Here is a 26,290-nt window from a genome sequence, read left to right as displayed (position 1 = left end):
GAATCTATTCAATTCTACCATCAGTAGTAAGTATAAGCATGTTTCGTCTTGGGTAATCCTTTCTACTGGAACAAGACCGAGCTCTGTCAAGCCCGTGTGGTGGCTGGTGTGCAAAGGCCACCACACGTTAAAAAAATCCACGCACAGGCATCTTCCACCCTTCAACATGTAGTTCGGGACCTGGAATGTCAGGTCCTGCATTGAAACATATGTGAACTCATCCCTACTTAGTGTGGAAGCAGGTCATCCTCGATACGAGTGATCGCCTGAGAAGAAGGATAAGCATGCTTCTCAGCAATCAATGAGTCCTGCACAAGATCAACATTTTTTTAACCATCTTTATTATTTTTGCTTGGAAGTATAAATCATATTTATCAGACAAATGTTAAAACATTTTGGACACCTTACCACAGTGAGCAGTTATGTGTTAGTAATCTTAACACTGCAATCCTAGAGAAATGGTAAGCTGAGACAAAACATATCAGAATCTTGTTACACGCAATACTTTTCTCTAAACTATGTTTTGTTATTTTTCGTCAAAAACATGCAGTTAACAATTTTTAAAAAACACCCACGCAGATTGAAACATTCATCACAATGCATTTCATATTTTAAAATATTCTAAATTCTGGTCTGAAGATCAAACTTTAGAGGCACATATCAGGACACATTGCTGAGAAATCTGAGGCTTGCAGGTATCGGTAGCAAGGTGGGAAAGTACCAACACGTTTTAGTGCATAGCGATAATCAGACATATGCAATTTAAACACTGCATCCACTTTTCAGTATTTCGAGGATATTGCAAACCTTGCGGAAAGAGTTAATAGTTTCTGACATGAATTCCCCATCAGATCTCCTCAGGCAAAAGTAAATTCACCATTTTAAAATATAGTCCACTGACGCAGGAAGCATCTCTTTTAATTATTCCTGGTACATCACATTAGTTATAACTAATGCCTTTTATGGTTCTATGATCACGTTGTGTAGAATTAACACAGTAAGATAAAAATATATTGTGATCGTAAAATTATCTTTTATACTAAATGTAGAACATTCTAAACTGATGTTTAGAAACTAACTGTTTACAGTATGCTATAACATATGTTTATGGCACCAAGATGGAACAATATATGTAGAAAGTACTGCTGTTCCAATCTGCTTAATCTGGTACTATAGGTCAGCCCTCAGAACAAGATGAGCTTTCTTGTAAAAACATTTTATTCAAAAAGGAAATTGAACAGATCGCTCTAAATTTGCCTTTGCGCTGGTGCGATGGAATGTTTATGTCGCGGGTTCCCCAAGCATTGGGCCTCCCATAGTCAGTGAGACTAACGTAAACCTGTTGGGAGTGCCTGAGCCCAGCGTCCAGGGACACCTAGCAAAAACGGCACAAAACGCCACTCTGGCATTAACGTAGAAAAGAAAAACTTGAGGAATTTAATGCGGCAACCGGGGTGAAACGCTCCTATGTTGCTGAAGCTGTCAGCGCTTTGAATTGGTGGAGATAATGTTCGCCGTGTTAGTGACAATATAAACACAGCTGGAAGAATTCCTACGACTGCCACTGCTACAAGATTGCGGACACGTTTAAAAAGAATATTCGCAGTGAAATAGGTGAAACAGAACAGTTAATGTAAGGTTGTTGCGGACAAAGTTATTTGCAGGGGATGGTTTTCATTCAGTGCTCTGTGCACATTAAGGTGTCACCTAATAATGCCACATGGGATGTATCTAGTTGACTGTTGAGAATTCTTTATCAAGTTACTGCATTTCCATGTGTCACCTTAGAACATGTCAGCCAGCTGGCACTTCATTTCATCTTTATCACTTACCACCTCTCTTTGATGAGGTTAGAAATCCAAATACCTAATGCAGTCTGAAACTAGGTGGCAAATATTTAAATGTCTTGAGAGTGCAGTTGATGGTTATATGCATTCCCAGATTTTTCATGGGTCGTCATGTAATTCTCTAACACCCATGAATGGCAGACCAGTTACTCAAGGATTTCAAAGGACAGAACATACAACGAAGGGAAGTGAATTTCTCTCATGCCTATGATTCCACCTGGGTTTTCAGTTTAGTGATGCCACTGTGGATGGCTATGGAGAGAACATCAGGCACTGCCCTGCGGGAAGGGGGATATCACATGATATCTATAAAAGGCCTCTTAGTACCTTCATCTATTTTGATTGTACAAAATAAAATTTTTCATATAATTTTCCCTAAAAGCCTGTCTTTTCAACAAGTTCAGTAATTGGTTTGTCTTCCCTGGCTATCTGTTTGACAGGGATACCTTAGCTATTTGAATCAATGGCACATCTGATTAACTTTTCTTTGCATCAGAATGAATGTAATATGATGTGACGCGCCATTCTCTTTAAGTATACTCATCAAAGTGAGGTGGAGCAGTGATGAGGAACAGAACATTTCACCATCTTTCATCAAGTGATGGCACTGAGCACTGGTTCAATGTCAAGCTTCACCCTGCTCAGCCCCCCTCATTAAACAGACATTGCCTCTCATCATCCTCCGCACCAATAGTTCACATTAATTTTGTATGCATTCAATCACCTTGTTGATTAGTTTTTGCTCAAGCTGATCTAATCTAGAATGTTGGCCACAGAACAAGAAACTTTCATGCCACTTTTACCTACGCTGAACTGTAAACCAAGTCACAGAGTTAAAGGACGGTCCTTGACACCTTTTTGCGAGCAACTGTTTTAATTTTGTTTTCAGAAAGATGAAATGATTCATGTTCAGTTCTGTTAGCCAAATATATAGTACCTGCCATAGAGTCATAAATTACAGAATAGGAGACCGAGATCTGGATTTCTTCCTGCCGTGGATTACAGTTCTGTGTCGGCTTCCTCTACTACCTTCCTCTGGTGACCGTTTCCTGTTGCCGCTGCTGCCGCAGGTCTTTGGTTCTCCCCGTTCTCCTGTGTGTCCCCGTTCAGTTTTGGCTTCGCATGTGCATCTGATTGGTCCTCTGAAGCGACAGAAAACATTGTGCTATCATGATCCTGTGCATCGGGCTCCTCGTCCTTAAAAGAGAAAGGACAAACTGAATTTGTTGCCAGCGCACTCCTGCGCGCTGAGGATGTCTGCCGTTGTTTGTTCTGTGTTGCTAAGCTGCTGGTAACATTGAGGTGTTGGATTTTACTAGGTCAGTGATTTCACAAAGGACGCTTTTTGAGTTTGCTTGGACTGTTACACCTTGTAGGAGGACTACTATCTTTTGCCCAGTCAAAAACTGAATGTGGGGGGCAGAATGTTTTTTTTTTTGGGTGAAATCATGGCCTTAGCTCTCTTCTCTTAATTAATGATGCAAATTCATTTTACATCTTAATAACTTATGACTTCTATAACATAAGACTGAGATATTTAAAGATTGGCTTTTGGTGCCCAATTTGCAGTTTATAAAATTCGAATCACTTGAAACTGTACAGTCTGGTTCCTAACCATATAGGAAGAGGGAGGAGGGGGCAGCCGTAATATGAATCTCAATTCTAAAAGTGTTGAAAGTTTGGCTCTAACCCATGTTTGGAGTCAAATCCTTTGAGCTACAATTAGATATTTTATTTCAGTAAATAAAGTAACAAGTTCATTCATTTTCACAGTGCCTTAAAATTGAGCCCTTTGAAAATTATCCGATGAAGTCTTTGTATTAAGTTATTTTATTTGCTATTTTAATTTTAGGCATTAATCAATTTATTTTAAATAGGTTAACGTCTCTCTTATTGGCAAAGGACTTTCCTAATACTGTATGTGTTCACTAATCTTTAAAGAGCCCCATTTTAACGCACAAGAGTCAATACATTTTTTCAACATAACAAATTTGACAATGTTTAATTCGGGCTCAAGTTAAGCAAACACGGAAACAGAGACCTTTGAGACCACAATTGGCATTCCCATGTGTTCTATGTGTCCCAGACTTTATCTACACCTATTCTACAGTGTGTTTTTATGGAATACTGAAACACACAGGAATGACAGATTGATTGCGTAGAGGCTGATCTTCACTGCTATTAAATTCAAAGAGCAAACAATAGGAGCAGTATTGTTATCTGAAGTCACTTGGTGATTACTCTTTGCAATGTTGGTTTGATGAATGTTCTCTATCCTTGTCAGGCACCTGAATGTATCTCCAATTATATTTAGAGATTGCCACTTTAAAAGAACAATGCTGCCAGTATAATCCCGTTGGAAAATATGATGTGATTTAGGCCATAATCCAAGAAAACTGGGCCGCCATTGTCATTAACCAATTAGTTGCTCTCTCGTGCCTTCTGGAAATTAGGGTGGGTGCAAAATCCACATCAGTTCTCTTTTCTTTCCTGACCTATGGCGACCATTATCTACATCATGACCGTTAAATCTGTGAATTTTCTTTTCTAAATTGATTAAGTCTTTGTGCCTGAAACCACTAGACCCTCCTGGTACGGTCCCATAGTAATTCTGGAGGGGATGTGATGCAAGGGCCACAAACTAGATCAGGATCTGATGTGCTGGATCTCAGATTTCCCCCCTGTAATGTATGCACCTGTGAGGATGCTCACAGGTTTGTAGAGCTGTTGAGACACCGGAGGGACTGGAGTGCATCATCACACCTGGCAACCAAATTTTAATTTGAATCACAATATCTAAAGTTTAATTTGTTTAAGTTTGTCAGTTTTAGTGCCCCCCCCCCCCCCCCCCGATTTTAGCCAGGGGCCACTTGTATAATTTGTGTTTTCTGGTGCCCTCAAAAAAGAAAGAAAGAAAAAAAGGGGGCACTTGAAAAGTTCGAGGAGTGTGATCCCCTTTAATCAAGGGCACTTGATTGTTTCTACACAAAATAGTTGTAGAGCTGTTGAGTTGGGAATGGCTTAACCAGTCACGTGATGTTCACAAGACGCAATAAACCCCCAGCCAGTGGGGTTCAGGGGATCCATGATGAGGCAGGTGGTTGTGAGCCTGGTGGATGAACTGTTAATGTGTAGTGTGATTGTTAAACCTTTGCTAATAAACCAACTAGTTCTTAATAGCAATGTGTTGCTATGAATTCTTAAGCAAAGAACTCATGAAGCAAATACATTACTCTCCCGTGTTTCCTTTGTTTGCAGAGAACCCTTTGCATATCCCAAACAAGACAATTAAGGTGGAGGGAGCATTGCTAGGACTCTCTCTAGTGAAGCAAAGGTTTGGTGGTTGGTATGCCCAGTGCGAAGAAGCAAATCAGATTGTTTTGACCAGGGACAAGTGCTCTATTGTGGTTATAAGAACATAAGAATTAGGAACAGGAGTAGGCCATCTAGCTCCTCGAGCCTCCTCTGTCATTCAACAAGATCATGGCTGATCTGGCCGTGGACTCAGCTCCACTTACCCGCCCGCTCCCCGTAACCCTTAATTCCCTTATTGGTTAAAAATCTATCTATCTGTGACTTGAATACATTCAATGAGCTAGCCTGAACTGCTTCTTTGGGCAGAGAATTCCACAGATTCACAACCCTCTGGGAGAAGAAATTCCTTCTCAACTCAGTTTTAAATTGGCTCCCCCATATTTTGAGGCTGTGCCCTCTCGTTCTAGTCTCTCCGACCAGTGGAAACAACCTCTCTGCCTCTATCTTGTCTATTCCTTTCATTATTTTAAATGTTTCTATAAGATCACCCCTCATCCTTCTGAACTCGAACAAGTAAAGACCCAGTCTACTCAATCTATCATCATAAGGTAACCCCCTCATCTCTGGAATCAGCCTAGTGAATCGTCTCTGTACCCCCTCCAAAGCTAGTATATCCTTCCTTAAGTAAGGTGACCAAAACTGCACGCAGTACTCCAGGTGCAGTCTTACCAATACCCTATACAGTTGCAGCAGGACCTCCCTGCTTTTGTACTCCATCCCTCTCGCAATGAAGGCCAACATTCCATTCGCCTTTCTGATTACCTGCTGCACCTGCAAACTAACTTTTTGGGATTCATGCACAAGGATCCCCAGGTCCCTCTGCACCGCAGCATGTTGTAATTTCTCCCCATTCAAATAATATTCCCTTTTACTATTTTTTTTCCCAAGGTGGATGACCTCACATTTTACGACATTGTATTCCATCTGCCAAACCTTAGCCCATTCGCTTAACCTATCTAAATCTCTTTGCAGCCTCTCTGTGTCCTCTACACAACACTTTCCCACTAACCTTTGTGTCATCTGCAAATGTTGTTACACTACACTCTGTCCCCTCTTCCAGGTCATCTATGTATATTGTAAACAGTTGTGGTCCCAGCACCGATCCCTGTGGCACACCACTAACCACCGATTTCCAACCCGAAAAGGACCCATTTATCCCGACTCTCTGCTTTCTGTTAGCCAGCCAATTCTCTATCCATGCTAATACATTTCCTCTGACTCCGCGTACCTTTATCTTCTGCAGTAACCTTTTGTGTGGCACCTTATCGAATGCCTTTTGGAAATCTAAATACACCACATCCATCGGTACACCTCTATCCACCATGCTCGTTATATCCTCAAAGAAATTCAGTAAATTAGTTACACTTGATTTCCTCTTCATGAATCCATGTTGCGTCTGCTTGATTGCACTATTCCTATCTAGATGTCCCGCTATTTCTTCCTTAATGATAGTTTCAAGCATTTTCCCCACTACAGATGTTAAACTAACCGGCCTATAGTAACCTGCCTTTTGTCTGCCCCCTTTTTTAAACAGAGGCGTTACATTAGCTGCTTTCCAATCCGCTGGAACTTCCCAGAGTCCAGAGAATTTTGGAAAATTATAACGAATGCATCTGCTATAACTTCCGCCATTTCTTTTAATATCCTGGGATGCATTTCATCAGGACCAGGGGACGTGTCTACCTTGAGTCCCATTAGCCTGTCCAGCACTACCCGCCTAGTGATAGTGATTGTCTCAAGGTCCTCCCTTCCCACATTCCTGTGACCAGCAATTTTTGGCATGGTTTTTGTGTCTTCCACTGTGAAGACCGAAGCAAAATAATTGTTTAAGGTCTCAGCCATTTCCACATTTCCCATTATTAAATCCCCCTTCTCATCTTCTAAGGGACCAACATTTACTTTCGTCACTCTTTTCCATTTTATATATCGGTAAAAGCTTTTACTATCTGTTTTTATGTTTTGCGCAAGTTTACTTTCGTAATCTATCTTTCCTTTCTTTATTGCTTTCTTAGTCATTCTTTGCTGTCGTTTAAAATTTTCCCAATCTTCTAGTTTCCCACTAACCTTGGCCACCTTATACGCATTGGTTTTTAATTTGATACTCTCCTTTATTTCCTTGGTTATCCACGGCTGGTTATCCTTTCTCTTACCGTCTTCTTTTTCACTGGAATATATTTTTGTTGAGCACTATGAAAGAGCTCCTTAAAAGTCCTCCACTGTTCCTCAATTGTGCCACCGTTTAGTCTGTGTTTCCAGTCTACTTTAGCCAACTCTGCCCTCATCCCACTGTAGTCCCCTTTGCTTAAGCATAGTATGCTCGTTTGAGACACTACTTCCTCACCCTCAATCTGTATTACAAATTCAACCATACTGTGATCACTCATTCCGAGAGGATGATATAAGAACATAAATAATAGGAACAGGAGTAGGCCATACGGCCCCTCGAGCCTGCTCCGCCATTCAATAAGATCATGGCTAATCTGATCATGGATACAGCTCCACTTCCTCGCCCGCTCCCCATAACCCCTTATCCACATAGTTTAAGAAACTGTCTATTTCTGTCTTAAATTTATTCAATGTCCCAGCTTCCACAGCTCTCTGAGGCTGCAAAATCCACAGATTTACAACCCTCAGAGAAGAAATTTCTCCTCATCTCTGTTTTAAATAGGCGGCCCCTTATTCTAAGATCATGCTCTCTAGTACTAGTCTCCTCCATCAGTGGAAACATCCTCTCTGCATCCACCTTGTCAAGCCCCCTCGTAATCTTATATGTTTTGATAAGATCACCTCTCATTCTTCTGAACTGCAATGAGTAAAGGCCCTCTGAAAGAAGAGAGTGAGAACTTGTTCATGTTCAAGAGAAGGGATAGAGAGACTCTCTTCAGATAGTGACAGATAGAGAGAGACAATCTAATAAGTAGGAAGGACAAAGGTCAGGAAGAAATAGCAAGGCAGAGTAACCCTATTGTGGGCCATCTAATGCTTTACTGGGAGTGTGGCGCATGGTTGTCATTGGGGCTTGTTTTGTCAGTGTTATAAGACACTCTAACCTGTGACTCACTGTGATCTATGTCTTGGAAGAACCACTAGTTTAGTTTATTTTTTTTAAGATGAAAATAAGGCAAAGAACTCTGTAAAATGCCACCTAGGATACTGGGCTAACTCTAACCAGGACAAGCAGTAACATGGAGCAGGTATACTGCCAGAATTGTTCAATAGTTTTTATTAACCTACTGGAAGCAGAGCATATCTCAGATATGTATTTTTTGGATCAAAGTGCCAATAACAGAAAACTTACCACCGATAGTCCGGATAGTCTAATAGGGAAATGTTGGAAGAGTGCATGATTTATCATCTGATTTTCCATTTTTATGGATGGCAGCAGAGATAAGACATGGCTCGAAGTTGGTCGTTACACCACTTCTTTAATGTCTCTTTGAAATCGCTTCTCCTATTGGACACAACTCAAGTCTTATCCTGTGTGCGAATAACATTTGGAACAGGGCTGGTGTAATGGATCTAAACTGAAGCCCACTTAGGTTTGGGGGATATTTATTACCACTGCAGGCAGCGGCTATGAAAACTGGCTCCCAGGTGTCTGATGGGTGGATATTTAAGCCTTCATAAGTGGTGATTATTGTCACTTCCAGTGGAGTAAAAAAGGCACACACACATTCTGGCCATTGTTTGTCATAGTGAGAGCTAGCTCAGGATTTTATACATTATTTCATAGAATTCAAATCTGGGTATAAATCGATTTATAACCAGTCATAACCTGGAGCCGCCAGGGGTGAGTTGCAGTGCCTAAGTCAGCTGATGCAGTCGGCCTGATTCCTGTTGTTTCTTTAATGTACTTTTTAAATATCTAGTTATTTTTGCCTCCTTCTGTCTATTCAAATGAAATGCGAGCAGTCGAGATAACAAGAGATTAAGTAAATATATTACAGCTACAGTTTACCAAGCACGTCTACGCACGCCCTCTCTGGTACAATAAGAGTGCCAGGGAGCTTGATGTTATTTGTTATTGACTCCCTCCTGTAGATCCATTGGAGGCCAACTGGGGACTCTCATTACCTATTTGATAGGCATCAAATGTGCAGCTGCCCTATCCTTCCCCAGAATCTAAAGTAGGGAGCAATACCTATGACTAATTTACACAAATTAATTTTGGAAGGAAAGCAAAACACTCATATCTACATTAGTTCTTAGGTTTGCTAAGTTAGCAATATAGGGCCCAAGTTTCTGATATCCACAAGAACGACGCACCTCCGAGAGGCCCGCCTATTTTGTAGAATGAAAAGCGCGGCAAAAACTTACCTCGTGATTCTCCGAGTGCAGCAGGCCTGTTCAGCAGTCAGCGCGACGCAGCACAACAGCAGGGGGCCGGTGTGTGTGGGGGGGGGGGGAGCGCGGAGGGGAGGAGCGGAGCTACAGCCCTGGGCCAAAAAGAGTGCCGGCAGCTGCGCACGTGTGCAGTGGAGTCTGTGCGCGTGCGCAGTAGCTCCTGGCCCGCAGATTCTGTGTGGGAGGGGCCCGAAGCACGCAGCCCCTAGCCTTGGCCAAATGGGCTCCCCGCTGCAATAAGGCTGAATGGATATCTCCCCAAGTCAAGAAATATTGGAGGGGTTTCACAGTGGAGGAGAAAGTCACTGGCCGAATGGGCTCCCTCATCGTGGCCAGAGTGCCGATTTCTAGCCTGCAGCATGCAGCCCCTAGCCCTGGCTGGGATCCCGGTGCTCACGAATGGGTAGGTGAGGTAGGAACTTTTTATTTTTTATTTATTGATTTATTGAATTATTTTTTATTTTTTTATTTTTTATTTTTTTTTATTTTTAATTTTTTTTATTTTATTTATTGATCATTTATTATTGATGATGGTTCTTTATTTTTAAAAGTGAAGTATTTAATGCTTTGGAAAATCCTCTAACTTCCCTTTCCCCCCTATCTCTGGCTACCTGCGCCTAATTCTAAAGTGTACGCAAGGTTTTCTGAGCGTACAAAAGTCGACATTTACTGCGTTCTAAGTTGCAAAACAGGCGTAAATAGCTGGTACTGCCCCCTTTTGAAAAAAAAAACTGAACTAAAACAAAAGTAAACTAACTTACTAGAACTGGAGCAAACTAAATGCCGAGAATTGCGATTTCTAAGATACTCCAAACTAAACTAGTTGCTTCAAAAAAATAGGAGCAACTCCACCCGAAACTTGGGCCCATAATGTGAGCAGGACAAATTAGTCAGACAAAGCGGTGACATAGCACCCGCCTGTTTCATTAGTGGCAGCTTAAACGCTAATCAGGTTCCCACACACAGTATTGCCAGTGAAAATGAGGGAAACTGGGTTTCGAGATGCAATGGAGCTTAGCAGTGTGATGTGAAAGAAAGGAGACAAAGACTTGCATTTATATGCGCCTTTCACGACCACCAGACATCCCAAAGAGCTTTACACGCAAAGAAGTGCTTTTGGAGTGTAGTCACCGGTATAATATAGGAAATGCGGCAGCCAATTTGCACACGGCAAGTTTCCACAATCTGATAATGACCACTTAATTTGTTTTTGTTATGTTGATTGAGGGATGAATATTGGCCAGGACACCAGGTTTTAACTCCTTTGCTCTTCGAAATAGTGCCATGGGATCTTTTACGTCCCCCGTGAAGGGCAGATGGGGGCCTTGGTTTTGCGTCTCATCCAAAAGATGGTACCTCTGACTGTACAGCACTCCCTTGACACTGCACTGGAGTGTCAGCCTAGAATTTTGTGCTCAAGTCCTGGAGTAGGACTTGAACCCACAACCTTCAGATTCAGAGGCGAGAGTGCTACCCACTGAGCCATGGGTTGACACTTGGCAGTAAAATAACAGGCATGGCTACAGTGATCATGGCTTGGCTTTCCCAGAAATGCGACGAATCTACACTAGTTTTAAACGGTGCTATGACACTCTGGCAGATAAGGCCAGTTTCAGGATGGTATCTACTGTAGCTCTTAGTCCATGTGGTCAGAATAGGGGATGGGTCGATGGGTACCAGCCTCACTTGACTTTACAACATTCAGGAAGGAGCAGTGAAAATGACAAATATATGATAAGTATGCTACAAATGCCTAATGTTTTGTTTTCCTTCCCCCCCCCCCCCACCGGCTTGGATGGAATGCGAACCACATTTTCAGTGCGCTGTATTCCAGCCATCTGTTTGCAAGGAATTTAGAAGCGATATTTTAATAAAAACTATTTAAATAATTTTGCACAAGTTCCCCACGGCTGGAAGATCCTTCTTTGCCTTTCCATTAACAATATTACATATATCAGAAAATAAAATGACCAAATATTGAAAGCTGAAACCTTTACTTTACACAGAGCACACTACTGCAATGAAATCAGAACCGAAGCTGCTGGAAAACACTCAGCAAGTCAGACAGCATCTTGGAAGGTCATCGGCCTGAAAGGTTAACTCGGTTTCTCTCTCCACAGACGCTGCCTGACCTGCTGAGTATTTCCAGCATTTTCTGCTTTTATTTCAGATTTCCAGCATCCGCTGTTTTTGTTGTGCTGCAATGAAAGAAAGTCCCACGGGCGGATGCCTCCGACCTGAAAAATTTCTACGAACTTACCTGGTGGCCCGGGAGGTCCAGAGACTTGTGGTCCTGGGGCTCTATGCGAAGACCTGCGTCAGGGCCCACATATCCCAGGGACGTAGACGCTTCACACCCGTCCCTGGGATCACATGGGCCAGCCCAACCAATCCAAGTAGGGGTATTCCCATTCATACTTGTCGTGATTTCCATATGTATCACCATAAATATGAATGGGAATACCTCCAAAAACACTTAAAATAAATTGGAAGAAAACCATCACATATTTAAAATGAATCATTAATTTTATGGAATTTCATTAATTATGGAATTTCATTCATTATTTTTTTTTAATGTTGAAAAATAAATGTAGATATTTTAAAGGGTCTAAAAATAAACTATCCTTATTTAACAGGATTTTAAATGTTTATATTATTCAAAAAAAATTATTTTTCTGTCCTTTAGAAGTCTTACGCTGATAGAAGCAGGCCTTTCATGGACATTCGCTGGGCAGATGTTGGGCAAATAGCCAAACTCTCCTCCTGCGGCAGCTCTGCACTTCTAGATGCGTGCGATCTGCCAAGAGGATTCTTGAGAGATCACAAGTGTTGGGTTTAGGTGCATGCGCAATGCATTTCTAAACCCTGAACTTGCAGGGCTCCAACGGGTGTGTGCGCACCTCGTACGCACCCATAGGGGCTGCGAATTCAGGGCCGATATATATATATATATATAGTGGAAAATTACTTTGATGAGGGGACCGAGTGTAATCTTTCCAAATTTATTGACAATGCAAAGGTGATGGGAAAGTAAGTTGTGAGGATGACGCAAGGAGGCTGCAAAGGGATATAGTCAGGTTAAGTGAATGGGCAAGAACATGGCAAATGGAATTTAATGGGGAGAAATATGAAGTTATCCACTTTGGCATGAAAAATAGAAAAGCAGAATATTTTTTAAATGGTGAGAGATTGGGAAATGTTGGTGTTCAGAGGCACCTTGGTGTCCTTGTAAACACATCACAGAAAGTTAACATGCAGGTACAGCAAGCAATTAGGAAAGTAAATGGTATGTTAGCCTTTATTACAAAAGGATTGGAGTATATTAAAGGTGGTGTATAAATACAAGTTGTTGTTGTCGGGGATAGAGTGTGCTCTCACATCAGGGATAGAGCGTGCTTTCTGTGTCAGGGACAATCTGACGTCCTGATATCCTGCGCTGTTAAAAAGTGAGTGAATGCGTTTGCGGGTAGGGGGTCTAGTTGCTCGTATTTAACTCTTTAACAGCCCCTCCCCCCACCCCCCCCCCCCCCCCCCCAAGCCAGAGTCTCTCCTATCTGTCATGGGAGGTTTAATATCGAGGCCTATAATTCTTTGCTTCTCCAGAAATGAGGTGAAGTTCAATTCGTTCATGGGATGTGGGCGTTGCTGGCAAGACCAGCATTTATTGCCTATCCCTAATTGTCTTTGAGAAGGTGGTGGTGAGCCGCCTTCTTGAACCGCTGCCGTCCGAGCGGTGTGGTACAACTAAGTGGCTTGCGAGGCCATTTCAGAGGGCAGTTAAGAGTCAACTACATTGCTGTGGATCTGGAGTCACATATGGGCCAGACTGGGTAAGGACGGCAGATTTCCTTCCCTAAAGGACATTTAATTAAAGTCACTTTGCCAGGATTACCCACATTCCATGAACAAATCCATAAAAAATTAGGCCAGTTAGTTAGAATTTCAATCTTGCAACTGGCATTTGGAGAAACATATTTTTATTCCAGATTTGGTGGTCAAAACCAAGGTATCCTGATAGGAGCATGGCAGAAACCTGATGTAATTATATAGGCCCTTGGTAAGCCAACACCTGGAGTACTGTGTACAATTTTGGTCTCCTTACCTAAGGAAGGATATACTTGCCTCAGAGGGAGTACAACAAAGGTTAACCAGACTGATTCCTGGGTTGGGAGATTGTCCTATGAGGAGAGATTGAGTAAACTTGGCCTATATTCCATAGAGTTTAGAAGAATGAGAGGTGATCTCATTGAAGCATATAAAATTCTTACAGGGCTTGACAGGGTAGATGCAGGGAGGATGCTTCCCCTGGCTGGGGAGTCTAGAACCAGGGGTCACTGTCTCAGAATAAGGGGTCAACCATTTATCACTGAGATGTGGAGAAATTTCTTCAGTCAGAGGGTTGTGAATCTTTGGAATTCTTTGGAGGCTCAGTTGCTGAGTATATTCAAGACAGAGATCGATAGATTGACCTTTTTCTATCCCACAAAATCTCATCTTGAACCAACTTGAGCCAGGCAGGTCTGTTGTACTTCAAAGAGCTTTTATTAATGGACTAGGCATTATAGTTCACGGGAACTGGAAATGTCGCCATAATCCCTGCAAGCCAATGTCATATTGTTAGGGTGGTCTAGCTGGACAATCAGCAGGAATCGTACCAGCAGAGCAGTACTAGCTGGTGACACTCCTTACCAATTTAGGGAATCCTAAGCTTAGTTGTTGCCAATTTGTGTCAAAGCTCTGTGGAATTAGGTAAAGGGTAGGGGGGGCATTCTTATGGGACTTTCAGCTGCCTAGGCCCTAACCTTTGGAATTCCCTCCCTGAACATCTCCGCCTCTCTACCTCTCTCTCCTCCTTTAAGATGCTCCTTAACACCTACCTCTTTGACCAAGCTTTTGGACATCTGTCCTAATATCTCCTGATGTGGCGAATTGTCAAATTTTGTTTGAAGCGCTCCTGTGAAGTGTCTTGGGATGTTTCACTACACTAAAGGCGCTATATAAATGCAAGTTGTTGTTGTTGTCGGGGATAGAGTGTGCTCTCACATCAGGGATAGAGCTTGTGCTTTGTGTGCCAGGGACACTCTGATGCCCCGATACCCTGCGGTGTTAAAAAGGCGGTGAGCGAATGCGCTTGTGGGTAGGGGTCTCGTTGCTCGTATTTACACTTTAATACCCGCGCCCCCGCCCCCCTCACCCCTCCAGCCCGAGTCGCTCCTATCTGTCTTGGGAGGTGTAATAGCGAGGCCTATAATTCTTTATTTATTCCAGAAATTGTGAAGTTCAAAGTTTTATGTATGTATTCTAATTCTGCTTTATATTTAGCATGAGAATCGATCAAAGATTGATTTTTGTAGACTAAAAATGCTTTTACAATTGAAAGGAAGCAAAGAATTGCCCTGCCCCTTCTCTGTTTATTAAAGGCTTATCGGATGGCTGCACCTAATATGCAATAAACAATTTAAACCTCAATGGATTGGAGTTGAAGCTTTGTTACGTTTCTTCACTGAGAGTGGTTAACCTGTGGAATTCTCTACCACAGAAAGTTGTTGAGGCCAGTTCGTTAGATATATTCAAGGGGGAGTTAGATATGGCCCGTACGGCTAAAACGACCAAAGGGTATGGAGAAAAAGCAGGAAAGGGGTACTGAGGTGACTGATCAGCCTTGATCTTATTGAATGGTAGTGCAGGCTCGAAGGGCCGAATAGCCTACTCCCGCACCTATTTTCTATGTTTCTATGTTTTCTGTGAGGAAAGCATACGATAACATAATTAGCAGGCCTCCAGTTAATAGGTAGACTTTGAAAGGGAGCATTTGCTTAGGCACCAATTTAATTCCTCATGTCCTACATGTTTACATAATAGTTTGGACTGAACAAAGGATTGTTTTCTAGCTGTGTTCATATTAATATGTTTGTACACTATAAACAGAGCCACTAAATTTGTCACAACATAATGTGAAGCTTTTAGTGACACTGATGCTCAGCAAATGAATCTCACCACTCTGATAATGCTTTGGGAGATGAGGAACTATACACAAATCAACACCAAGACACCCTGCTGGCATCATTAGATACATTTCACTATAATGTTTCCCATTTTGTTCCCACCACTTTTATAGAATGCCATTAAACCTGCTCTGCACATCAGACAATTACCAGTCTCTTGCTCTGTGGGGTCCAGCTCCGCTTGTGCATGCGATAGTACGCAGCCAGAATCATTGCGGCAACAATCAATCCACAGGTAAGTAATGAGATCAACACCACAGGTTGGTCTGCTTTGGAAGGCTTGCTATCACCCTGGAAAGAAAGAAAAATAATCTCAGTGTGACAAAATGCGTTTCAGTATTCTACAAAGGATAGCAGTCGGCTATCAAACATTTTTAAATGACTTAAAGTTAATCAGGTGATATTCTGAGGCATTAAGGCAGTTTACAAAGTTATGTAACATTAAATGCAGTCACATCGTGTCTGGGCATTTAATACTGCAAATTTAGCCAAGTGCTGTCTTCATGTATCACGGTCATCAAAATAAGACACGCGATCAGAGGTTAGCTGCAATTTTCATATCTATCATCACAGAAAGACATAGAAACATAGATAATATCAGCAGTAGTCGGCCATTCGGCCCTTCGAGTCTGCACCGCCATTCAATATGATCATGGCTGATCCTCTATCTCAACATCATATTCCCGTTTTTTCCCCATACCCTTTGATGTCTTTTGTTTCTAGAAATCTATCTATCTCCCTCTTAAATACATTCAGTGACTTGGTCTCCACAGCCTTCTGTGGTAGAGAATTCCATAGGTTCACCAGCCTCTGAGTGAAAAAATGTCTCCTCATCTCGGTCCTAAATTTTCTCCCCTGTATCCTGAGACTGTGACCCCTTGTTCTAGACTTCCCAGCCAGGGGAAACATCCTCCTTGCATCCAGTCCATCCAACCCAGTCAGATATTTATACGTTTCAATGAGATCCCCTCTCATTCTTCTAAACTCTAGTGAATACAGGCCTAGTCGACCCAATCTCTCCTCATACGACAGTCCTGCCATCCCAGGAATCAGTCTGGTGAACCTTCGCTGCACTCCCTCTATGGCAAGTATATCCTTTTTTAGGTAAGGAGACCAAAACTGCACACAATACTCCAGGTGTGGTCTCACCAAGGCCCTATATAACTGTAGTAAGACATCCTTGCTCCTGTACTCAAATCCTTTTGCAATGAAGGCCAACATACCATTTGCCTTCCTAACTGCTTGCTGCACCTGCATGTTTGCTTTCAATGACTGGTGTACAAGGACACCCAGGTCCCTCTGTACATCGACATTTCCCAAGCCATCACCATTTAAATAATACTTTGTCCTTATGTTTTGCCTACCAAAGTGGATAACTTCACATTTATCCACGTTATACTTCTTCTTCTTCTGTATGGTAGTAGCAAATCAAATCAAATGGCTATATCTAAGTTGGATATCCAGGCCAAAGCTTCCGGTGTAACAGCATGAATATCTTGTAGGCTGCCTGCGAATTCCCTCTGAGGGCAGTGTTCGATGATGTGCTCCAGGGTCTGATTAGGAGCTCCACAGTCGCATGAAGGGGCTGCTTTAATCTTCCCCCTACGGAGAAGGTGGCAGCATCTACCATGGCAGCTTCTGAAGCGGTCGATGGTTGTCCACTGTTTGCGAGGAAGGTTTGATCCTTCAGATTGTGCTGTGGGGTCCTCGATAAGGAATCCATTCCGTATGTCACTGATCTTCCAAGCTTTTCGCCATCGGTCATCGAAGCTGAGGGGAGATCGCTGAAGGGCTTCAGCAACAGTCCAAAACAGGCTTTTAGATTTGAGACGGTTGGTTGTTGATCTCAGCAAGTGGAAATGGTACATTACTTGTCCTAATATATGCAAAGAATGCTAATCATAGAATGAGTGGGAAAGCCAAACTGATTAAAAACAACCACGGCTGCTTTAGAACTATTTTTCATAGTGAAACAATCTGTTAAATACAAAGATGCATTCTTTGCAACACAATCCTTGCTTCCGACTCCAAATGTTGACTTCGAAAAATCTAAAAGGACTTGCATTGCTATAGCACCTTCCACAGCCTCAGAACGTAGCAAAGCGCTTTACAGCCAATGTCACGTTTCCCCACACTGGAAGTGTAGTCACTGTTTAAATGTAGGCAGCTAATTTGTGCCACAGCAAGCTCCCACAAACTGCAGTGAGATACATGACCAGATAATCTGTTCTAGTGATGATGGTTGAGGGTTAAACATTGATTATTGCCCAGGAGAACACATTTTTTCGAATAGTTTCACGAGATCTTTTATGCCCTCTTGAGAGGGCAAACCTCTCATCTAAAAGACAGTGACTCTGACAATGTATCACTTCCTCAGTACTGCACTAATGTGTCAGCGTGGATTATATGCTCAAATTTGCTGGAGTAGGGCTTGAAACCACAACTTTCTGACTCAGGCGAAAATGTTACTACTGAGCCACGACTGACACCTTATACAACAAATACTGCAGGTTTATTGGCAAAGGAATAAGGGGCCGAAATTTCCCTCCTCTTTAAAGTCCATTACCACCTCTAAGAAGCATTAATGGGGCAGTAAGACATTTCTGACTGGGGGCAGGCAGATGGTTTGACCCATCCGAAATTCTGGGTTTCCACCGTGCCCCGTTGGGCACATGCTGACCCCTTACCACCCGGTGAGGGAAATTGCCCCGCAGGAGCGGAGCCGGCGCCGCTCGGTGCCCCTGACAGCTTTTCCTGGCAGGGGAGCTGCCACTGGCTGGGCGGCATGTTTGCCCTTAAAGGTGAGGGCACTCCGCCGTGGGCGTCATTTTATTTTAATTGTTGGCCGACTCTGAAGTTGAGCCGACAATGGCGGCCACAGGTTCGGCTGGGCCACCAGCAGGCAGCCCGGCAGTCCCTCTTGGGTGCCGGGCCACTGGTCCGGCTGAAGCCCTCCCTGGTGACCCAGTGGGCACCACTAAAGTGGCTGCAGAGCTCGCAGCGGCCCTCCCCTTTAACTGAAAGGGAGGGACTTTGCTACGTGTCAGTGCGACATGGCACGTCCGCATCGCGCTGATGCCACCGCCCCCCCCTTCCGCCCCTCAGCCGCCCCTAACACTGGCGCAATGAATTACAACACAAAAAGAGGGAAAGTTCCCTCTATTCTCCGCCCCATGGTTTCGGGGGGAAAATATTCATTTAATTTGAATTATCTGCCCCGTTTGAGGGGGGGGAGGGCAATTTCGGCCCCTAACAATTAAAATGAGTGGCTCCTCAGAAACTGGATTAGCATAAGCAATGGTCGTTAAGTACCCCAGAAGTGCCCCAAGGTGCCTAACAATGCTGCTACGGCCAAAGCGCATGTTTGCCAAGTATTTCAAACTCAGGAGAGCGCTTGGATCCCTAAAGTCTCAGCAGTTTGGCAAGTACAACACATGGTTTCTTTCGAAAGAATTAACATACATAATGGTCTTTTTTTAAAGTACTGCCCATTATTGCTACTTTAATCGGTTTGCTAATGTCAGTTTATATCATCAGCAAGACACAGGAATAAAACAAATATTCCTCAGATGCATTTTAACTGCATAGATTACTCTCGGATTCAAACAGTTGAAGCAATTTTTAATCAGTTTCCACCATCTACCAGGTTTAAATTCATGATGCCTACTCTCTAGAGACAAGATAAACATATTTATCCTCCTCCACGGTATCTGTTCATGAGGCCATAACTATGTCAGAGTAAGAGAAGAGATGAGGCACAGGACAGTGAAGAATCCTCAATAGGCACCTATTATTTGCTATTCAATCAGGAGAATTTACACAGGTCTGTCAAGCCTCGAGGACTAAAACATTTCTTCCACGGAGCCCTCTCTTGGGTATGATGAACAGATAGAAAAATCTGTTCAACTGGGCCTTTTAGGAATGTATGATCTCATTAGAGCAGAGAAGGTTAAGAGGAGGTTTGATAGAGGTATTCAAAATCATGAAAGGTTTTGATAGAGTAACTAAGGAGAAACTGTTTCCAGTGGCAGAGGCTCGACACCATCCAGGACAAAGCAGTCCACTTGATTGGCACTGTTATGTATTGTCCATGTACATTAAATGTATAGTTACAATAGTGCGCCACAAGGGGCACTGTGGTGGGAGACCCGAAAGTACCTGCGAGACAGAGTATAAAAGGCTGCCCACCACATCTGAAGGGCATTCTGGAGTTACACAATAAAGGACCAAGGTCACAGCAGTTGCCACAACACCAGACTCTGTGGAGTCAGTGATTTGAGTGTTACATACATCACAGGCACCTCATCCATCATCTTAAACAATCACTCCCTCCACCATTGGCGCAATGTGGCTGCAGTGTGTACCATCTACAATATGCACTGCAGCAACTCGCCAAGGCTTCTTCGGCAGCACCTCCCAAACTCTGACCTCAACCACCTAGAAGGACAAGGGCAGCAGACGAATGGGAACATCATCACCTACAAGTTCCCCTCCAATTTATACACCATCGTGACTTGGAAATATAATATTGTTCCTTCATCGTCGCTGAGTCAAAATCCTATAAATCCCTCCCTAACAGCACTGCGGAAGTACCTTCTCCACACAGACTGCAGCAGTTCAAGAAGGCAACTCACCATCACCTTTTGAAGGGCAATTAGGGATGGGCAATAAATGCCAGCCTTACCAATGGCGCCCACATCCCATGAACGAATAAATATCCATTCTTGTACACTTTCCATGATGTGTTTTGTCACATCACTTCTCATCCTCTTGCTTAGAACAGGATCTTTTTTTGCATGATTGTGATTTTTTTTCATTTCCTACATCAATCATCTTTATGGCCTTTTTGACTGAGATTGTCAATTTAATTTTGATTTCTGCTAAAGTTGGCAGTTCTGTGCCAATCTGCTGCAGTGTGGTTAGTCTGGGCAAATTTTTGATATTTTAAAATGACACAATGTATGATGTTTTGTATTTATATTTGAATGACTCACTGTGCCATTCTCCAGCTAATTGTCCTATCACTATTACATTTCATTTACACACTGTGGTTCAAAGTTAGCTACCCTGAGATGCGTCATCAAACCGGTCAAGTTAATAGACAATGCAATTCAGAGCTCCTCTGCAGAGGTACTTTGAAATATTTGATATTAAATATCAGTGTAGAATTAGTAAAGACAAAACATCAATATGGGATTACTCACAAGAATGTCCATTTGAAGCAGATCATTTATTTTACAGTAATTGCATTGGATATAGAATTATTTTTTTTGCATGTGTCAATATCAGAAATGACAAATGGCATCAGTCAAGTAGCATTTAATGGTTGGCTGCACTCCAAAGTTTGAGAATTAATTAAACAATGAGCTTAAAAATTTACCAGGATTCACATGCTTATGGAGTATCTCAGCAGCAACCAGCAATTCCAGCTGTTGTTTCACTAATGGAAAGGACTATGACAGCTAAATTATATCTATGGGAGCTTTCCACAGTCACAAAAGAATAGGGATGAATACTGCTCTGTGAAGCTGTATATATTATATATATATTCACACAAATATAATGTATATAAATTATATATATATAATATATATATATATATTATATATATATGTATATATGTAAAACATATATTTATTTATTCAGGTTGGACTTCTCTGGTCCAGAAACATCCATGGTTCGGCTTCAGCATCGGTTTCCCATGCTTCCTAGCTCTGTGATCAGTGCGCAACTGCCGCTTTGCGTCCCAGTTTCCCGCGCTAACTGGCACTCAGTGTTCACTGCTGCGGAGAGAGAGAGAGCAAGGCCTGAGTTTCGTAGCCTGAGCCAGAGATGTTCAGGAGCCCGGGCACTGTCTACAGGTACCGGTCAGCCTAGGCTCAGCGTGACCTCCCGTGGTTTGGAAAATTCTCTGTTCCGGCACCGGTCAGGCCCCGAGGGTGACGGACCACAGAGGTCCAACCTGCAATGCCTTGTCAATTGTCTTCTCTCTGCTCGGATATAATTGACTCTTTGCTGTGGGCATCGCTCACCTCTGGTACCTCGACCAAATATTCACATTTAAGTCATGACAGCGAAATTTGGAAAGCTATTCTTCTAAATGAGCAGGACAACTGAGCCCACTGCCCTCACCTAATACAATAGGCATCCTTCTGGGGTTTGGTAGACAGTGATAAGAAAATGGGAGCCCTGCTTCATTTACATTTTCCCTTTTTAACCCTGGGTCTTGAAGGCGAGCGTGCCATTCCTTCTACCTTTGATTAAAGGAGAGGACTCTGCAAAGTCTCTGATGGCCTCTACTAGGCCACCAGGGCAGCGTGCCATGGGGCCTGCAGCCCGGCACCCAAGACGGAGTGCTGGGCTGCACGATGGCGGCCCGGACCACATTAGGGCCGCCATCGTTGAGCCGACCTGAGAGTTCGCTGACAAAAACAGATGGCGGCCCAGGGCGCTGGCAACCTCCACTTTAAGCGCTGCTCCGAGAGCGGATGTCGGCCAGCTTCGCGACCTGCAAGGATGGCGTTCACATCCGCTCGCACCAGCCTCATGGGGCGTGAAGGGGTCGGGGCGGTGAGGGCAGTTTCCTGGGAGACGGTAGCCTCCTTGTCCATTGGGCAAAAAGTGTCTTGTGCACTATTAGCGCACCTCCGGAGACGTTAACGGGGCTATAAAAAGAGGCAATTTCTAAGAGAGCCAAGCCTCCAGAGACCAATGCCATTGAAGAACAAAAAAATATGCATGTATATATGATAAATTTATTGCAAATTGTGCAATTTTTAAATGTGTTTTCTATGTTAGAAACCTTACTTTTAACGCCATGTTTTCAGGTTACTGACAAAACAAGATGGAAGCCAAAAGTATTTGGCACGATTGCTTTCATCTTCTTCTCAGTTGTTTTATTCGTGGCTGTTTTCTGAATGCTTATTCTTCATTGCCACTTCTTGAGAGACAGATTTTGCTTCCACTTGCTGCTTGCTCATAGGCCTTCGCATCGCTACTGACCACAAATTCCAGGCCATTATCTTTTTAATTCTGCCATTTTTTTTCTTCCAAAGGATATTATTGCCATGAACTTGGCTTGACATTAGCAAATGGTCAGGGTGTTGCTGGCAAATACCTGAAGCGCTTGAGGCATTTTGCTGGAAGTGCAAATTATTTCTTGGACCTTCCACCCATGCAACGTGCGTGCAATTGTTCCTACTGACACATTTCTGTTGCACAGTACTACTGCCTCCTGCTCTTGCCTTTTTAACAAGAAGTTAGATTTGGGGAATATTAATGGGAGACGAAACTTCCATTCTCAGCATCCATTCCAGAATGTAACTGATCGATAGTGACAATAGGCTAGTGCCAGAGCAGGAAAGAGGCAAAGAGAGGCTAAGATATTGATAATAGCCTATCTCATGCCCCAAAAGCAGTGGTGACACAGAAAGCATCTGAAGTGGGGTTCATGCTATAGCCACTAACATGTCCAACTTCTTTGGTGCGTTGCCTCCCAAAAGCTACCTTGCTGTGCACAAACCTTCTGGGCAGGGGGCTTTCTTCAAAATAAAATGTGGAGTAAATAAGACGGATCAGTAATTTCTTCACCATACCCCACCACTAATTATGATATTCTTTTTGTCAGTAAGTCACTAGCATGAGTTTTGAATTATCATAACTTTTATAGCCAGGTAAAAATTAGTCAGCAATCAGTGCAACTGCCAAGAGAAAATTCTTGGCACTGAGGATGCACATGCGAAATCTATTTCATTTTTAAACCAAAAATTGTTTGAAGTGTCCATGGGAAAACTACAAGGAATAATAACCAGCCAGACCTTAACTTGCTAATGGAAAATGAACTCTTTCAGGGCAAATAATGAGAAGCCCAGCAAACAGGATATGATCTGAATATCTTAACCCACATAAATATTTTTACACAGTGGAAACACTTGTCACCCTGAGTATTTCCTTTACAGATATACCGTAGTTGAAGCCTGACAAACTTGGGCCGAGTTTGCCAAGAAGTTTTCTGCTCGCGTCAGGATTAATTATCTTTGGGTGATTATTGCTGCAGAACAATGCTCAATTCACCAGAGTTGCACCTCAGCTTATTCAACTGTTCCTTCTGTGATTCAGTCTGAATCAATACTCAGATTGCCTCTCCGTAACAAGAATAAATAAAAATGATCTTTTGCAGTTGGGACTAAAGACTACGGGGCCGAAATTGCGCACCGCTGGAAACGGGGCGCTGCGTCACCACAGCTCTCCCCTTCACTTAAAGGGGAGAGTCTGCGTGATTTTTAAAGGTCGGTCCACTAGGCCACCAGGGAGGGTTTCGGCCGGGCCAGTGGCCTGGCACCCAAGAGGGGGGGTGACAGGCTGCCTGTTGGCAGCCCGGTCGAACCCGGGGGCGTAATTATCGGCTGGACATGGCAGTCGGCCGACAAAAAAAAACATGGCGGCAGCGGCAGTGCATCCTTCCCTTTAATGGGAGCCGCACCGCCATTTTAGAAGGCCACAGCCTCACTGGACTGCCTGAAAAAAGCAGCTTTTGGCACCGCCCAGCGGGAGGAAGATTTTCTCGTGAAATTTTGCCGTCTGGGGTGGTGGGGGGGGATGGTGGAACATTGACGGTGCATACTCTGATGACATGCTTAGGATGGATCAGTAGCAGCGGAGCGGTGGGGGGGTGCAAGTCACTGCCGGGATACCGCAGAGGCAGTATTTTGATAATGGCGGCCATTACATGATAAGACGGCTGCCATTGCACTCCGCAGCGTGGCCGCCAATTTCCGGTGGTGATAGGCATTAAGGAAAGGGGTCATTTCGGCCCCTACAATTCTTACATTTAGTGTTGCATTCACACATGATCATAGGCAGTCCCTCTTTTGGCTAAGATCATGCGTAACTGACCTGACAGGGGAGTAACCATGACCCCAAAGTGGTTCTCCCTGGATCAGGAAGGTGGTTCTCCTATGCTTTTTGGAAATAGGAGGTGGGTGGGGTGGCTTGACCCATCCACCTCCACGGAGGTGTGTGGGGGGCCTGACCCATCCACCTCCATGGCACGAACCTGGTATTGCAGTACTTCCAGGAACGGTGCAGTGGCTCTAGGCCTTTTGGCTAAGAGCATTGGCGCAGAGTGATCCTTGATGTGTGCAAGGTGACCTCTGGCGTTTGTGATTTGACAAAGAATTGGAAAGATTGGCTACGAATTAAAAAAAAAAGTCCCTCCAAACGAGGATGACTTGCTTCCACACCAAAAAAGGATGAGTTCACAGGTGTTTCCTATTCACAGAAGCATTATTATAAAGGGGTAGAATTTCTGATCGGAGGCTTCCCGTAGGAAGGGGATTATGGAGTGCCACGGCAAAAGCATGGCAATTGTGTCCTCTGAGGGGGTGTGAGGAATGAAGTGTGGTGGTTAGCATGAGAGTGGGAAGAAACAATGTGGGGACGTGGGGAGAGGGGGGAAAATGGTAGCTCAGTACGGGAGGAGTCAGAGTCCATAGGAGGGAATGATGAGAAGAAAAGGAAAATACAGGCACTCTGTGAGGACAGAGATGCAGAGGGTGAAGTTGGATGAAACAGAATAAATTTCCTTCACTTCCCAGAAGTATGGAAGAGAGAGTTTCTCCAGCAATGACCAAGAGAATCTGGTATTATTTAAAATAATGGATTTTAAAATATGACACACAAGCAAAATACTGCAGACGCTGGAATCTGGAATAAAAACAGGAAATGCTGGAAATCTTAGCAGGTCGGGCAGCATCTGTGGAAAGGAAGCAGAGTTAATGTTTCGGGTCTGACGAAGGGCCATTGACCCGAAACGTTAGCTCTGCTTTCTCTCCACAGATGTTGCCTCACCAGTTGAGATTGGCAGCATTTTCTGTTTATATTTTAAATATAATGTATTTATGAAGCAGTGAAATAGCCATATTTAACATATATATTTGCAGCAGTTGGGAGGGGGAGAGGGCCACTGCAGCCACGAGAGAAGGCAACAGGGAGGGGCAACTGGCACTGGTCCACAGATCCGATTTTACCAGCTCGAAGACAGGAGACACAGTAGACAACAGCACCACCTAACTTGGAGGTGGAACTGGGAGGTCTCAAAAGTATCACAACCGACCTGAGCGATTAAGCTTGGAGGACTCAATTCCGAGGTTAGTAAAGTGAATAGCTAAGTTTAATCATGAACAAAAAGTGTGACACATAGGCCCGGCAGACAAGCATGAAGGAAACAGCACGATGATAACATCATGACAGGAAAGTGCTACGAGAAATAAATATTACACATACAGGAATGAAGCCCTGCACACAAGACGTTTAACAAATTGTACATATTGACAGTCATTTTTAATGTCTTAATCTTCTAAAAAGTGATGCAGGATCAGTGTTTTCCAAGGTTGCACTGGTTGTGGGTTTCTGCTGGGTCAAGTAGAACATAAAAGCACAAAATGAGTGATTTAAAATCTCACAGAATCAGTATTTTCGGGTTACTTTGGATAGTGAATTACAATGAAACAGACTCTGCATTATGCAAAATGCAGCAATGCCTGCTGCGCACAGTGGTTGTGCTGTAATATCACCAGGCCGCTAAACATTGTGCTACATTCTAAATTGGCAGCACACCAACTGGGGCACAAACTCCCTCTGCCAAGCTTGAAACAAGAAGTCGGATAACCAATTAAGTCAAAGAAAAATTCAGTATATTTCAACAGACTGCTGCAGCCCTGGATGAGGTACGATTTATAGTGCAAGGCTCTGGGTGATCTACACAACACGCTCACGACT

General features: G+C 43.3%; 1 protein-coding gene across 2 annotated transcripts in view; it reads right to left on the bottom strand.

Annotated features, from left to right (window-relative positions):
- Positions 1 to 320: 320 nt before the first annotated feature.
- Positions 321 to 26,290, bottom strand: part of cd34 (CD34 molecule) — a 56,843-nt gene continuing 30,873 nt past the window's right edge. Inside the window, exons 4-5 of one of the 2 annotated variants that reach the window (XM_070859438.1) lie at positions 15,662 to 15,802; positions 321 to 3,044 (exon numbers count right to left, since the gene is read on the bottom strand). In XM_070859438.1, the coding sequence (XP_070715539.1) occupies positions 2,847 to 3,044; positions 15,662 to 15,802 (339 nt within the window). In that variant the 3' untranslated portion in view covers positions 321 to 2,846. The remainder of the gene's footprint in view (positions 3,045 to 15,661; positions 15,803 to 26,290) is intronic. The other variant, XM_070859439.1, reaches the window with a different exon arrangement.

Source organism: Pristiophorus japonicus, chromosome 17 (assembly GCF_044704955.1).
Source record: "Pristiophorus japonicus isolate sPriJap1 chromosome 17, sPriJap1.hap1, whole genome shotgun sequence".
Classification (NCBI taxonomy): Eukaryota; Metazoa; Chordata; class Chondrichthyes; family Pristiophoridae; genus Pristiophorus; species Pristiophorus japonicus.
The sequence above is the reverse complement of the archived record's forward strand: the minus strand, read 5'-3'. Positions and strand labels throughout refer to the sequence as shown.